Below are 15948 nucleotides of genomic sequence, written 5' to 3'. Positions count from 1 at the left end.
TGTCGGCCCAGCACAGCGCAGTGCTGGAGGCTCTGGGGAGCCAGCTCTGGAGGCAGTGAATCCACAGCCGGGCTCCAGGAGGGACCAGGCTGCTGAGCAGGGGACGCTGGGTGCAGGTGGCCTGGGAGGAGGAGCAGGGCCCAGGTCACGCCAGGGAGAGGCAATGGCTTTGCGGCTGCGAGGACGTCCTTTCTCCTCTGGCTGAGCTTCTCTCACAGGGACCCGGGGGAAGAGCGGTCACGGCTCACGGCTCCTGCCCTTGTCTGTGAGGGGCTCCGGGACACAGATGGACAAGGACACAGTCTACACATGGGCGGAGCCTGGTCAAACTCACACCCGGATTGGAGTCCAGATTTCGGTCTTTACTTGCTGTGTAAATCTGAGCAAGCCGCTAAGCCTCTCTGAGCCTCAGTGTCCTCATCTGTACAATGGGAATCTAACAGTATCTGCCTGGCATGCTGACGCGGAGGGAACCCGATTGATCCACCATCCGGCACGTCGTGTGTCCCCAGCAAAGAGCCGCTGTTGTCACAGCCGTTCACGGCGATGATGGTGACACCCAGCACGCTTGAGACGCCAGTTGTGGCGGCCGGCTGCTGCTATGGCCACGGGGTGCTTGCTGTGCAATCACAGATGCTCAGCCTTTGCACGGGGGCAGAGGGAGAGCTCCAGGGCGTGCACCTCGTGCCCCCGCTCCCTGTCCGCACCTGGATGTGGAACGTCAGTGGTTTTGCAAAGGAAACCCCACTAGTGAGGGTTGGGATCTGCCAGGACCCTTCCATGCCTGCGCACTGCTGGCTCGCGGTCCTTGCCCTCCGTGCCACCCTGAAGAGGCCCTTCTGGCGCCCTTAGGGCTCAGCCTCCAGCACCTTCATCAGCACCGGGGCCCACGGTCCTGTCGTGTGGCTCTTGGATCCCACCCAGCAGGTCATCAGGGGCAGGGGGGCGGTGCTGATGGCTTCTGCCCCCGGCTCACCGAGCTGCCTGGATCTGGGGTGCAGTTGTGTGCGCCTGTTCAGAGCGCGATGGATGGGCACACACAGGGGGTGGTGGTGGCTTTACCGCCCCCCTCTCCTCAGGCGGGCAGCCTCGGCCTTGGGCTCCCTCGGGGAGCTCAGCCGCCTTGTCCCCAGCAGCTGAAGGGAAGGCCCAGGCTGGGGTTGTAACCCTCATCACAGCTGCGGAGCCCTTTGCTCAAAGAAACCTTCGCCCGGAAACACAACATGGAAGCCGGGCGAGAGCAGAGGGGGCCTGGCTGAGGCTCAGGGCCCTGGCCTGCCCAGGTCCTGGCCCCCTGGCTGAGGACCCTCCCAGGCTCCTCCTTTTATAGATGAGGACACGGAGCCGGGTGTGGGGACAGAGCGCAGGACCCGAGGGCCCTCCCCTGACACTGCTGCACACGCTGATGATCTGTCCCGTGTCCGCCCAGCACCGGCAGGAGATTCTGGGTCCTAGGCCCGGGCAGTGCCCAGGTGTCTGAAGAAGCTCTCAGGAGACCTCAGATGCAGGCAGGATGGTGCACACACAGCCTGAGCCTCAATTCCTCAGGTCAGCAGGCCGAGGAGGACCGCCTGGGGCTCGTCACCAGGGCATCACAGGGCGTCCACCTTGGGCAACTCATCACAGGACCAGACAGGTGTTCTCAGGGAAGCCACGAGTCCGAGCTTGGCTGTCTGGGGAGATGAGCTCCCCGTCTGGTTTCTAGCCACGTGGCCACACCTCACCCCAAGGTCTTGGGGGCAGGGTAAGCTTGCCAATCCCCGCGTGGCAGACACCTCTGGCATCTGTGCCTGACCAGGTCCCCGTCTTCCCCGACCAGGCCCTGTCACCTCTAACCAGGGCCCCGTCCTCCCTGACCAGGTCCACGCCACCCTGACCAAGGTGCTCAGACCAGGCTCTGCTCGGCCCCACGGTGGCGGCTGCTCCCCCTCCTGCTGGGAGGGCTATAAAATGAAACCAGGGAAGCTGACAGATTGCAAGCAGAGGGTTTCTGGATGCTTAATGCAAATCGCCGACTGTCTCGGAACATCCAATGTGCAGATCGCCTCCCTCCCGCTCTGGGGGAAGCCCTCCTCGGTGTGGGAGTCGTTAGTGCTGAATATCAAATGCTATCAAGACGGCTTTAACGTGTCACGCTCTGCTTCCGACCAGGTAATGAATCAGCGGGAAGGGAGGTTCCCCGGGGAAGGCGCGCTTTGAGAGAGGACGGTTAATAACCGCTGACCCCTCCCCCTCCTGAACTCAGCAGCAGGGAACTGCGGTGAACGTGCACTTGACAAAAGGCAAGGCCACGACCTGGGTGGGGGCACCGAAGGAAGAAAGGGAATTCCCAGAAAATCGCCTCCTGGGGGCTCTGGTCCCAGCGGTCCCCTCTCACTGAGTCTCGGTGGAGGCACCCGGCTCCGCATTCGCAGGCCACAGTCGGCCACCTGGCCCAGAGGACAGGATGGAGGACGTCCGGAATGTTCCGGCCGGGCGGGGTCCCTAGGCCGCTCAGGCGGTGGAGGGGGACCTGCTTGCCCAGGAAGGCTAGGCCAGGGAAGGTACCAGAGAGGGTGTGCGTGGCCAAGTTAGCTCCTCCATGAGCCTGCACAGGACAGGAGCGGCCAGGGGGGCCCTGCCGGCCCAGCTGCCCTGCGTGAGGACTGGTCCCCGAGAGGCGGCTGGGCTGGGGTGGCTGTCGCAGGAACCCATAGGCCCACGCCAGCACGGACCTGGCCTGTGCCCAACACTTGTGCTAATTACCACCCATGGCTAGACAGCGGCGCTCCGGCTAATATGAATAATCAAAATGGAATCAATGACAGCAGCGTGTGGCCGAGCTTTGGAGAGCATCTTCTCATGAACAATTTGCCCGAGAGGCGGCCAACCGCTGGGAGAGAGTAATTGAGATGTGGAGGCGGGGCAGGGGGAGGGTGGGGTGACCCCACATGGGGCTGGCTGCTCCATCCCCGCCCAGGGGAGAGGTGGAGAGCTGTGGCTGGGGCAGACAGGGCCTGAGCCCAGGTCTAGCGCCGCTGTCACCCCTGCATGGACAGACTCATGTGCCCCAACATTCTTAGGTTGGAGCCCTGACCCCAAGGTGACTGTGTTTGGAGACAGGGCCTTTCAGAGATGAACAAGGTTAAAGGAGGTCCTAAGGGTGGGTCCTAACCCAACAGGACTCGTGTCCTGTCAGAAGAGGAAGAGGCACCAGGATTGTGCACACACAGGGCAAGGCCGGGGGAGGACACAGCGAGAAGGCAGCCGTCTGGCAAGCCCGGAAACGGGGCCTCCCCGGAAACCTACCCAGCCGACTGACACCTTGATCCTGGACTTCCGCCTCCGGACTGTGAGAAAATTAATTCCTTTAAGCCGCAGAGCCTGTGGTATTCCACCCCCTGGCATAGAGATTACATCTCTAATCTCTCAACCACCCCCTGAGGAAGAATTATCGTCGCATTTATTAATTTGAGAACCAAGACGCGGGAAGTTACGTGACTGACACTGCAGAGAAGGGGCGGGGAGGGGCTGCAGAGCCAGGCTCGTCCCGCTGCACCCCTTCCGGGACCCCCAGGAACTCCTGGATGGATGAGGGGGTGCGGCCCCATCCGGGGGCGGAGATCCCTTTCACTCAAAGCTACACTCACGTTACTTCCTGGAGAGAGGGTGTCCAGTTTATGGGGGGGGGGGTGCTGGTGACGGTGCAGGAACACCAGTAACCTGAGGCTGGGCCAGGTGCTGACCCCCAGCCCGCCGCCCACCCTGCCGGGTCCTGCCCTCTCTGGCTACAGAGGATGCCACCATCTCAGAAGGGCCAGGCTCTGAACCCTGGCTCCCCACTCGTGACCTTCCTTCCCGGGGCCAGGACAGCCGGACAGCTGGGCCAGAGCGTGGGCCCCTGAGCTGGCCAGGCCACCCAGACCAGGGAGAGGACCTGGCCGGGCCCCCAGGGTGCAGGGGAGAGGGTCTGGAGCCAGCAAGAGAGGGAGGGGGGCCTGGGCCAGGAGCCAGGCTCAGGGCTGAACCTGGGCCTCTGGGTTCCCGGAGCCTGGCCATGTTCATAGCGGAGATGGAGCATTTATGGGGAATTTCTATGAAAGACAGAACCCAGAGGAAGACTCCTCCCAGAGGAGCTGGGGCTTTCGGGGAGCAGCGTTTGGGGGTTGTGGTGGGGAGGGGACTCACCTCGTCAGAGATGGGGACCCAGAGGCAGTTCCTCTTGGTTGTCCCCTGACGCGGCGACCCTAAGCGGTGGTGGGACTTGACTGAAGGGCAGAGCAAACCCCAGCTCAGCGCCTGAGCTCGCTGTGCGGGAGGAAGGGGCTGGGCCCCAGAAATGCCGAGAGCCTGTGTCAGGCTGGCCCCATGCGTAAGATGTAAGGAAGACCTTTGATTCCTCTTGGCCTCGGTTTCCTCATCTGCCAAATGGGTGCGTGCCTCTCTGTGGTTCACCTGACCACGTCACTGTTCGCTAAGGGACTTTAAAGACATAGAGAAGTGGGCCCCACCCAGGACTGGGATTCAGTGGTGCCCATGGGAGATCTGAGGCCGCCAGGGTCGGAGGCCCCAGGGAGAGACCCTTTCTGCTCTGAAACGTCAGGCCGGCAACACGTTGGGAAGGAACCATACAAGGACAAGGTCATACACGGCCCCACCCCAGGGCAGTCACTCCTAGCAGAGGACCGGGAGGGCTGGAGCCTGGGCCACGACATTTGGCCTCTGGGCACAGCAGGCTTCTCGGTGCTGTGTGAGCAGGTGGCAAGCGGCACGTTGGTGACAAAGAAACTCCCACCCAACAGGCGCCTGTGGGTGCCCCTTCCTCCCGCCCCGTCAGTCGGGGTGCAGCCAGTTCTCCTGCAATGCACTCAGCACGCAGGAGAGGCCCATGAAGAGGTGACCTTGTTTTTTATTTTGTTTTGTTGATCTTTACCCGAGGATATTTTCCATTGATTTTAGGGAGAGTGGAAGAGAGAGGGAAAGACAGAGAAACATCGATGTGAGAGAAGCACATTGATTGGTTGCCTCCTGAACAAGCCCCTGCCAGGGCCCGGGCTGGGGAGGAGCCTGACACCAAGGTACGTGCCCTTGACTGGAATCGAACCCGGGACCCTTTGGTCCGCAGGCCGATGCTCTGTCCACTGAGCCAAACTGGCCAGGCGAAAAGGGTGCCCTTTCAACATGCTGCCCAGACAGGTCACCTTGGAGACAGACAGGGCGCCATGGTCATGGCTGGACAACGATGTAAACGGGGACGCTCCCCGGCGACCGGGACGAGTGGTCACCCTATTTAGGGACCGTGAGACGGAGGCGGGAGGGAGGGGAGCGCGCGTGCCCCTCAATGCATGAATGAGCCCAATTGGATTCCTCCGGGTTGTTGACACGGGAAGGCTGTCTCCATGGCAACAAGGTCAGTGGGAAATGGCAGCGGCGTTGGTTTAATTTTCACTGTATTCTTGTTGACAGGAATAAAGGCCCTGCTTCTGATTTCTTGGTTCAACTGGATAACATTTTCATTAGATTTAACTTCTCATATCCAGACACCCACATACTATTCAATTTCCCCGTCTCGCCCTCAACTCTCATTCTCCGCGGGTCCTGAGGACATTTTCAGAAATCTCATTTCCAGGGGCTCGGAGGCTGACTGGGGACGGGCGGCATGTGCGCTCGGGGACGTGTGCGCCGGCTGCTGAAGGAGCTGGCGGTGCCTGGCTCTGGGTTTGGGGGCGCAGGGCATCAGGACCCCACTTCCTGTCTTCCGGCAGGAGGCACAGGCTTGCTCCAGTGGTAGTGGTGCAGGAGAGGGCAGAGGGCAGAGGCCTGAGACTCAGCACAGCCGGTCCTGTTCCAGGTGGGATGACCTCTGACCTCGGGGGGAGGGGCAGGAACAGGGCTCCCCCAGGAGGAGCCCTGACAGCTCTGACGTCAGGAGACCCCCGGCCACTCGGCCTGGCGCTCCCTGCGCCTCTGCAGTGGCCGCACAGACGAGTCCTAGGGGCTCGGTGACGGAGCGGCCTTGGTGGTGTTGCGCACCCACAGCCCTGCTCATCGGACCAGGACGCGGGTGGCGGGGCCTCTCCAAGGCTCTCGGAACCCCCGACCGGTCAGTGTCGCTGTCACGGAGGCCGCCATTCTTCACGCCGTAGTAAAAGGTGAACGCGCTTGCAGCTCTCCGATTGTCAGTGATGTCAGAGGTGCAGTTTGGCCGAGAGAGAGGAAGGGTCACCCCTGACCCAGGAGTCACGTGGGCCCTGGGACCATCTTCTCAGCTGGGCTGACGGCAGCCCATCCTCCCGGCGCAGGTCAGGGGAGAGAGGGCAGGAGTGACCGCCCCTCGGGCCCCTGGCAGGGTGGGGGGTTGGGGGGGGGTTGGCAGGGACCCAGCGGGATCCCAGACGGTTTCCATCTGCTTCTCTGGAGACCTTGGGCTCAGGCGCCTCCTCCACGCGCCCCCCCACTGCCCCAGGGAGCCAGGTGCCACTGAAGGGGGAGGGAGCTGCCCCTGGGCCCCGACCCAGCGGGATCCCAGACGGTTTCCATCTGCTTCTCAGGAGACCTTGGGCTCAGGCGCCTCCTCCACGCGCCCCGCCCCGAGGGAGCCAGGTGCCACTGAAGGGGGAGGGAGCTGCCCCTGGGCCCCTCACTGGCCCCGAACCTCCCATTTTCAGAGAGAAGCTGAAAGCCCAGAGGTTTCAATGTTGGCAGCAAATTCTCACTTTAACGAAACCACTCGCAGGATGAGCAGGGCTGTGTGGCTCCGGGTCACGGTCAGGCACGTGCCACTCCAGCACAGAGGCGCCCCTACCAGGCTCACTGCAGAGCTGGGACTCCCTGGGCCCCTCACTGGCCCCGAACCTCCCATTTTCAGAGAGAAGCTGAAAGCCCAGAGGTTTCAATGTTGGCAGCAAATTCTCACTTTAACGAAACCACTCGCAGGATGAGCAGGGCTGTGTGGCTCCGGGTCACGGTCAGGCACGTGCCACTCCAGCACAGAGGCGCCCCTACCAGGCTCACTGCAGAGCTGGGACTTTTGTGACGGGAACGGGGCAGGGGGGGGGTGCGTGGTGCCCAAGCAGCTGGAGTGGCACTAGCCGGGAGCGACAGGAAATCAAAAGTATTTCTCTTTTTGTCCTGCTACGTGGGGGACAATTCCGCTAATAAAATTTAGCCAGAGGGAAAAAGGCTCATTTGCAAAGTAAGCCTGGGTCCTCCCTGCAGCAGGAGAAAGGAGCGGCCCCACACTGAGGAGCCTTGCCCTGAGGCCCACGCCTGCTCTCCTGGGGGCCAGGCGGGGAGGCGCCCGGAAGGCATTCTGCTAGGACTGGGGGCTTGCGGGGACCCACCCGGCCTGCTCCCTGAGCAGCAACTCTAACCGAGGGGACACCCGACGGGCAGGGAAGTCCTCCCAGGCCCTCTCCCTGTCCTCACCCCAGCAGTGACTCCACCTCCTGAAGACACAGGCGGGGAGAGAACCTTCCGGGCCTCCTGGGCTCCATCCACTGGGCCCAGGCCTGGGCCCACCACAGGGACACAGACGTGCTTCCTTTATGGCACCCAGGGGTGTTTCTCAGGACTTCACGTCCATAAGTGTCCGGCCAGACCCCGTATGTGCCTGGCACTAACATCTCACTTTCAACCGAAGGAAAGTGGTAGGGTTGCAGGTCTTATCCCAGAGTCTACGGAGAGACCTCACATGGTCCCACACACACCCCATTCTTCTGCATGTTGGAGATCCGCACTGCCGCCCGCCCGTGTCTGCTTCCTTCCCAGCCACGTGAGAACCAGCTGATGCGTAACCGGCCTGTGGCCTGATCTCCACGGGGCTCCTGGGTGGCGCCTGGCTGCGCCTGCTGCAGGCTGTGAGCTCTCAAAAAGCACGGGAGTCTTGCTTGTTAAAAATGCAGGTGCCTGGGGCCGCTCAGACCCGTGGGACAGGGCGTCTTGGAGGCAGGAGCCCACCTTTTCACCAACCTGCCCACGTGTCTGTGACGTGGACCTCTGCCCTGGCATGGAGCCAGCATCTGCCCAGGTTGTGCAGGCCGGGAGGACTGGGGGCACCTTGGCCACTCTGGCTGCCCTGAGCCCCAGGGGTGGGCAGCCTGGATGTGCCCAGCTCATTCCTGACTCCCGGTCCCTCACTCCGTGAGAGATGGGGACACTGGGAAATGCGTCCAAGCGAACACTTCTGGCTGGCAATAAACCCTCCAACCCTTCCTGACAGCAACCTCCCCTCCCCAGACTGACGCCCCGCCTCTTTCACCTCCGGTCTCAGGCTCCCCGCCTGCTGCTCCTGAGGCAGCACCTCTGGGACTTGCTGTGCTAACTGCCCCTCCATCGCCCACAGACTCTGGCCGAGATGTGGGAGCATGCCCTCTGTCAGGGGGACGCCAGCCCCTCCACCTTGCACCGGCAGGGTGATGACTGAGGCGGAGAGGAAAGGAGGTGCGCTCCAGCCCCACCCCAAGCCCACGGCCCCAGAGTCGCAGAGCAGGTCTAAGACGCCTCCCACCACATCCCAGGCACCAGGTCCCAGGCAGGGCTGGGACAGTGCCCCGCGTCTGCAGGCTCCAGAGCCTGGCTGGGGAGTCTGGCTCCTCCAGGGGGTTCACCTCTCTGAGCCGCTCAGCTGCTACTGGCCACCAGGTGGCGCTAATCGACCAGGAACGGGGTTTGGTGCAGGGTCGGGGAAAGGGAAAGCCTTTGTTGATTTTACTTCTTGATATTTCTATAATCACCAGGATTACAATCTAAGCAAAAAAGCAAAACAAATAAACACTTCCCCTCTTGCTGCATCTTTGGTCTTTGTCTGGAAAAGGATGAGAGAACAACAGAGGCATTGACTATACAGCCCAGGGCATGGGTGTTGTAGCAGGGAGGGCCTGGGGGGCCCTGGAGACCCAGGCTCTGGTGGCTTAACATGCGGGCGAGGAGCTCCTGGGAGAGGCAGGCGCCTGCTAATTAGCCTGCTCCTTTCTAGTCTCTGCCGCCAGAGACATTCCTCAGCAGGCGGAGTTCCCCTCTCCAGCCACTGGCCTTGCCGGGGCCCTGGGGGCTTGTTATGCTGGGCGTGCAGTTGCAGAGGCTAGGAATGTGCTCCCTGAGAGCACATGGGGAGGGGCTGAGACCCTGGCTCCCCAAACACCAGGAGGCTGCAGGTGCTCCAGGACCACAGGTGACGGGTGACTCAGGATGGCTGGGAGCCCGGAGAGCACCCTCAACCCCCACACTCAATATGGGCTCCACCCCCTTCACCATGACCTCTACCCACTTCCACTCAACATGGCCTCCATCCCCTCCACACTCAACACGGCCTCCATCCCCTCCACACTCAACACAACCTCCATTCCCTCCACACTCAACACAACCTCCAACCCCTCCACACTCAACATAACCTCCATCCCCTCCACACTCAACACACCCTCCATCCCCTCCACTCTCAACCCGGCCTCCATGCCCTCCACACTCAACACACCCTCCATCCCCTCCACTCTCAACCCGGCCTCCATGCCCTCCACACTCAACACACCCTCCATCCCCTCCACTCTCAACCCGGCCTCCATGCCCTCCACACTCAACACACCCTCCATCCCCTCCACTCTCAACCCGGCCTCCATGCCCTCCACACTCAACACACCCTCCATCCCCTCCACTCTCAACCCGGCCTCCATGCCCTCCACACTCAACACACCCTCCATCCCCTCCACTCTCAACCCGGCCTCCATGCCCTCCACACTCAACACACCCTCCATCCCCTCCACTCTCAACCCGGCCTCCATCCCCTCCACCCTCAACACGGCCTCCAGCCCCTCCACACTCAACACAACCTCCATCCCCTCCATACTCAACACAACCTCCATCCCCTCCATACTCAACACGGCCTCCATCCCTTCCATACTCAACACGGCCTCCATCCCTTCCACACTCAACACAACCTCCATCCCCTCCACACTCAACACGGCCTCCATCCCCTCCACACTCAACACAACCTCCATCCCCTCCACACTCAACACGGCCTCCATCCCCTCCACACTCAACACGGCCTCCATTCCCGCACTGAGCACGTTTCCCACCAGGTGGGCAGGATGTGGCACAGAGCTCGTCAGACCTGGGCGGGGAGGACCCCACCTGCCCAGCCCTCTCTCATGCACTGGCAGTTGGCTGTGCCCAAGGCTGGTGCTTGCTCAGAGCAGCTGCATTGGAACAGACCCCAGTTTCCAGGAGGAGACATGCTAAGCTTTAGGTCCCGTTCACTTGGATTCTATAAATGCCAACCCATGGACAGGAACTGAGCTAACACTCAGCCCTGAGCTGAGCAGGTCTCCCTCCGTGGAGGTCTGACGGGGGCACCCGGCTTGAGCTCAGCTCCACTCAGCCCCGAGCGACGCACACGCAGAACCCTAGTCCCCAAAGTATGTTAGGATGGTAGTGCTTAGCAAAAGACTATACTTCCCAGACTCCCTTGCAACCAGGGGTGACCATGTGACCAAATCCTGGCCAATGACCTATGAATAGAAGTATGGGCATTTGGGCCCTGTTCTTAAGGGGAAAATGATTGCCCTCCACTTTCTCGTTTCTGCTTCCACTGGTTGGAATGCAGTTGTGACGGTGGGAGCTGGAGTTGCCATCTTGGGCCACGTGAGAGAAGGCGACGTCCTAGGAACAGCAGAGCGACCAGCTGGTGGGAGCCCTGATGGCGGATCCCTGACACTGGGCTGCCACATCAACCTCCAACTGCTACGTGGAAATCGCCTTCTCGCTTATGGAAGCCTCCAGTCTTTTGGCCTTTGCCTCGGCAGCAGGGCTCGCATCCTAACTGCCACGGAAGGGATTGCAGGGGACGGAGAGGAAGTGTTTGGAAGCACCTGGGGGATTCCTATCAGATATCACATTTTCCTGTTTCCTCTTTTAACCTGGAGGAGGCATCCCTCAGGGTGCAGGTGGAAGGCAAGCCCCCAGGGACCCAAGGACACAGCTGCAAGAATCAGGGTGGGCTCTCCGTCCCTCTGGCTTCCCCGGGAGTTTGTGAGACCCCAGAGCTGAAGACCACGAGCCCCATCTCGCAGCGGCCGAGGCAGAGGCTGCAGGTCCGAGCTCCCCTTGCCACTGAGAAGACAGCGTTTTGATTAAACCACTGACAACTCTGCTGTGGGGCAGAGAAATTGGGAAACATCAGGAAATCAAACTGTGAAGTCTTTGAAGGAATGTGATTTATGTGGAAATGTGATGAAGCTAATGTGTTTGGCTCCAGCGCGGGTGGCACGCCTGCTTCTGGAACCGAATCTGACGCCTTCCTGGCTCGCGGCGCCTCTGCTTCCTGAGCACCCGGCCGTGCCCTGCCTGTGCCCGGCCCGGTCGGCACCGAGAGCTCTCATCCCCCCACTTCCGGGCCCTGTCCCAGGCTGCGTGTCTGTGACCGGAGCCACGCACACACGTGCACTCTATGTGTCTGTGTGCCGCTGGGCTCCCGCCCCAAACCCCAGAGAACCCAGGTTACGAGCTTTATGGGGGTTTGCTATAGTTTTACATGATTTGCTCGATGCACCGCAGACTCGAGCAGGCCTTTGGGTCCCTCCAGGTAAACGCCAGAGGTCCGGTGTCTACCCTGGGGTTCATGGAGCTTAACCCCCTTGTCCATTGGGAGGGGACGCAGCCTGAGCCCAGAGGCCCCAGGCCACCTGGCTCAAGGTTCCTGGTGGCAGCAGCAGCATCAGGGGCAAGCTGGTCGGAGCCCCTGAGGCCGTACAGACCCCTCTGTCGCTCCCGATCCCCATCCCTGACCTTGGGATGAGGGGGGTCCCCCGATCTGAGCACTGTGGGACTCTCAGGATTAGCGGGCTACTGCAGTGTACCTGGATTTAGCTTGGACCCTCCCAGAGACGGGGCCCTCACTCCTCCGGGAAGGCATTTCCGCTGCTCCCTGTACATGGCGCCCAGCGGCTTCTTCCCCACAGCTCCCTCCCGAAGCGCACGGGCTCTGAGGGACCCGCTCACCCGCTCTGAGCCTGGTTCTCCTGAGCCCAGGTGTCTGGGGGCAGGAGAGGCCATGGAGCCCCACTAGTGGCTGCCGGGAGCCACGGCCCATGGAAATGGGGTGGCAGCCGAGGCCCAGCTTTCTGGACTCACCGGAGCTTTGCGCTCGGTGGTTCGCACACTACAGATGCTTCGGAACGCACCGCTGTGCTGGACAGTGAAAGCCAGCTCGGCCCCATCGTCCCTGTGCCTCCCAGTCAGGGCGCGAGGCCTCCTGTCCAGGAGCAGAGGGCGAGGGCGAGGGCGAGGCACCCAGCTCCGGGCAGTCCTCCCGGATCCCCAGGCCTCCCCCCCACTCCTGCCTGCCACCAGGGGGCAGCGGTCCCCGCTCTCTGGGCTCTGCTCCTCTTTCGTGTTGCTTTGTGCCTCTGAGCCTTGCCTGTCTCACCTGTCACATGGGCCAGACATTCTGTGCCCTGCCTGTCGCACAGGGGGCGTGAGGATCAAGGGAAAGCGGGGTCACTGTGTCACTGCCATCCGAGGGGAAGGGGCTCCCACACCTGGTCCCCAGGGCAGGACCTGGGCGGGCGGCCGCGGCTACTCACACATGGGCTTCAGCTGCCCGATGAGCTCCTCCTTGGTCCATTTCGCCCACTCCTTCTTGTCGGTGTTGATGGAGCAGAGGATGGGGCCGCAGGGCTTGCCGCAGTCCTCGATGGCCGGGACGTTGAGATAGTGCACCAGGACGATGTCGGGGTTCTGGGGGGAGAGCACAGAGACTGGCAGCATGAGGTGGCATGGAGTCCATCCAGGCCCCCCCACCCCCCACCAGCAGGCACAGACCGGCCGAGTGTCCGCACACCCGGCTTCCTCATCCTTGGGGCTGCTGACACGCATTGTCGGGGGGACGCCCTGAGCCCGGCAGCAGCCCTGGTGCCTGCCTTCCCGATGCCTTACCCCCAGCCTACAGCAGCTACTAGAACCGGCGCCAGACACCGCCCAGCGTCCCCGGGGGACACAACTGCCCCAGCGGAGAACCGCTGCTCTACACACGGTGCAACGAAGGGCCACACACGCGGTCAGACCCATCTCTACCCCACACCCCGGACCTTAGGCCTCACGCCAACAGCTGCCCGGGGGCACTGCGCCCGCCGGTGCCCCACCCCCGTCCTCACCACAGCATGACCTCCCGACACAGGAATCTCGCCACCTCTTCCCACGGGGAAACGGGGTCCCCAGGTTGAAGGCGCCCCACGTCTAAGGGACATAACCAGCCTCCTCCTATTCTTTGAGGACAAGCACCACGCTCGCCTCCTCCTCCAGGAAGTACTCCCTGATACCCCGCCCTCTGTATCTCCACCTCTCCCTGTGCAAATAGCCCCGTCAGCAGGGCCCTTCCGAGCGACACCCAGGCAGCGGCCATCACCCACTCACCTGGGAGCTCGGCCGTGGGACCGCCCTGAGCTTTGGAATGGAAAGAATGCTCCCATGGGAACCCTGAAGGCACCGCTTGTCCCCAGATGGGTTGGCCTCGTCCCCCAGACTCAGTTCAAAATGCCCTCGGTCCCCCCCTGCCCGCCACCAGCTCTGACAGTGATGTGCCCGGGCCCCGCGGGGCAGCAGCTTCGATGCGCAGAGCTCACTCTCCGGGGCTTCTCGTGACCCCCAAGGCCAGGCCGGTTTCGTTTGTAAAAAGCAATCGCGTCGCTTTATAACGCCGTTGGAAAGACCCAGAAAAACCTCCCCAGTCAGGCAACGTGAGGGAACATCGAGATGCAGCTACAGACAAGCCAGCTAGAAGGCCCCTTCCATCACTCTTTCCCGGAGCTGTGGCCTCTGCTTTTCCTGCCTGACACCCGGCCACGAGTTCCCCCGAGGCCCGTGGCTCGAGGACCCCGCTGAGGAGGCTGCGTCTGCAGTCACCCTTTCGGGTCTGGTCAGAGCCACGCAGTGAGTGACTGTGGGGTCAATCAATGCGTTAGCAAAGGCTCGAGATGACACGTGACCAGTGCGAGAACGTCGACCGGCGCAATTTAAGAAGCTTTTCAGTAAGTGTTTTTCCTTGCCAACGCTCAGTTACCCAGCAAATCACATCAGCACGACCAGGAGCCGCCCCGAACGGCAGTTTTTCTGGACGGCGGCACTCATGCTCCTTAATAGTGATGAGGACCCGACATCGGCGCCCACGCACTGCGGTCTGAGCACTGTCAGCGTCATCTCGTTTGGTGCCAGCGCTAGCCAGCGTGGGGCGGGCAGGGCGGGGCCAGGCAGGGCCGGGCAGGGTACCCTCTGTCTACAATGAGGGGACTGAGCCCAGAGGAGCTGTGACCTGCCTGAAGCTGTGTGTCTGGCCAGGGACAGAGCCTGGGCCGGAAGCCAGGATTCTGACTCCCAATTCAGGTCCTGCCAAGACACCTGCTGGCCTGTCTCGCTTGGTCTCAGCACTTTCCCGCCTCAACTTCCCTGCATCCTTGCCTTGTGCCCCAGAGGGAGGGGGGCTGCAGACTTGCTCTCCGCATTGCACGGGTGAGATGGCCCAGGACCAGGGGGGGTACACCTGGGTCCCTGCCCTGTGTTCTTCCTGGGACCAGCACACGGCCTCCCGGCTGTGCTGGACTGGGGGCTCCCGCTTGAGCTGTGCCTGGGCAGGTGGCAGCACCAGCTGCTGAGCAAGACGAGGAAGGATCAAAGGGCTGCGGGGCCAGCGGGCTGCCCGCCCGGGGCCGCCTCTGATCCTGGCCCTGGAGTAGGAGCTGGGTCCTGCAGGGGGCACTGGATGGATGTCAGCTGCCCGGGAGACGAAAGACCTGCAGCCTCCTGCCCCAGAGGCCCATGGAGCGCCCAGCAAAGGCTGTGGGAGACCAAGGCGGTAGGACAAGCATGGGAGCCAAGGAGGGCCGCCTTCACCACACACCGAAACCCCAAACCAATAATTCCTGCACTAGAGCACCCCGAACTCTCCTATGTCAGAAAGCGCTGTCCCTCCCTTCAGCGCCCAGCTCCGTGTTTGCATAACTGGCCTCCACCTATTCTTTGAGGACAAGCACCACGCTCGCTTCCTCCTCCAGGAAGTACTCCCTGATACCCCACCCTCTGTATCTCCACCACAGCAGGATGGAGACGGGGTTTGTATCTTAGTCTGTATTCCTCCTTTATCTCCTCAGCCACGGGGGAAGGCCCGGAGCTGTCATGGCATCAGCAATGACCACTGTTCACTTCCATCAGTGGAATTGAGCTACTGACGTTGGACTTCCCGCCCTTCCCTTTCCTTGCTTGCGTGCTGCTGACATCTGGCTTCCGTTTTCTAGTCTATGAGGGGCACAGCACTCCTAGGAGGCTGGGAGGCAGGGCTGGCTCTAACCTCGGCCGGGTCTGAGGCCGCTGAGAATTCGATGGAGGCTGCGGCTACTCCATCCCTCAGCCCCGAAAAATGCCCCGAGGCACAGCGACTCCACCTGTTAGGAGCTCATAGACCAGGGCCCCACATCTGTAACTACGGACTTGGGGGTCTAGCTCTCCTTCTGAGCCTTTTGAATCAGGCACCAGGCCCTTCCCGGAGCCCCGCTCTGGGCTGAGCCTCTCAGCGGCCTTGACACAGTTGGGAGGAAGCATGACCCCTGCAGGTGCTGGGACTGGTTGGGGTTAGGAAGCTGGGAAGCCGGCCTCACGGTCTCCATTGTAACCCCAGATCCTGCCCCAGGCCTGGGTTCCTGCAGCTCCAAGTCCCGGTGGAATCTTAAGTCCCGACTTCCCGGTTTGGGGCTGGTTTGGAGACAGCGTGATCGAGGTATGTTTGGATGTTTGGGGCACACGGCGCTTCTTGGCAACGTTGCAATCTCATCCATTAGTTGTGCATTTTATTGGGTGCTTTTGGCAGAAAAATATATTAGCCATGGAGTCCCAGTGTTGTTTCGGTTCCTGGGAGCGCTCACAGCAACGTCAGATCCCCACTGAGCACCGCTCTGCAGGCGGGGCAGGCGGGCTGCGGGAGGCTCGGGG

General features: G+C 61.8%; 1 protein-coding gene across 1 annotated transcript in view; it reads right to left on the bottom strand.

The window, feature by feature from the left end:
- The window catches only part of CAMTA1 (calmodulin binding transcription activator 1), a 694930-nt gene that overhangs the window by 90452 nt on the left and 588530 nt on the right, over positions 1-15948 (bottom strand). The window contains exon 7 of the mRNA XM_014546182.1: positions 12555-12708. Coding sequence (XP_014401668.1) covers positions 12555-12708 — 154 coding nt within the window. The remainder of the gene's footprint in view (positions 1-12554; positions 12709-15948) is intronic.

This window comes from Myotis brandtii, unplaced genomic scaffold, assembly GCF_000412655.1.
Source record: "Myotis brandtii unplaced genomic scaffold, ASM41265v1 scaffold434, whole genome shotgun sequence".
Taxonomy (NCBI): Eukaryota; Metazoa; Chordata; class Mammalia; order Chiroptera; family Vespertilionidae; genus Myotis; species Myotis brandtii.
Note: the sequence above shows the minus strand (reverse complement) of the source record. Positions and strands in the feature narration are given on the sequence as shown.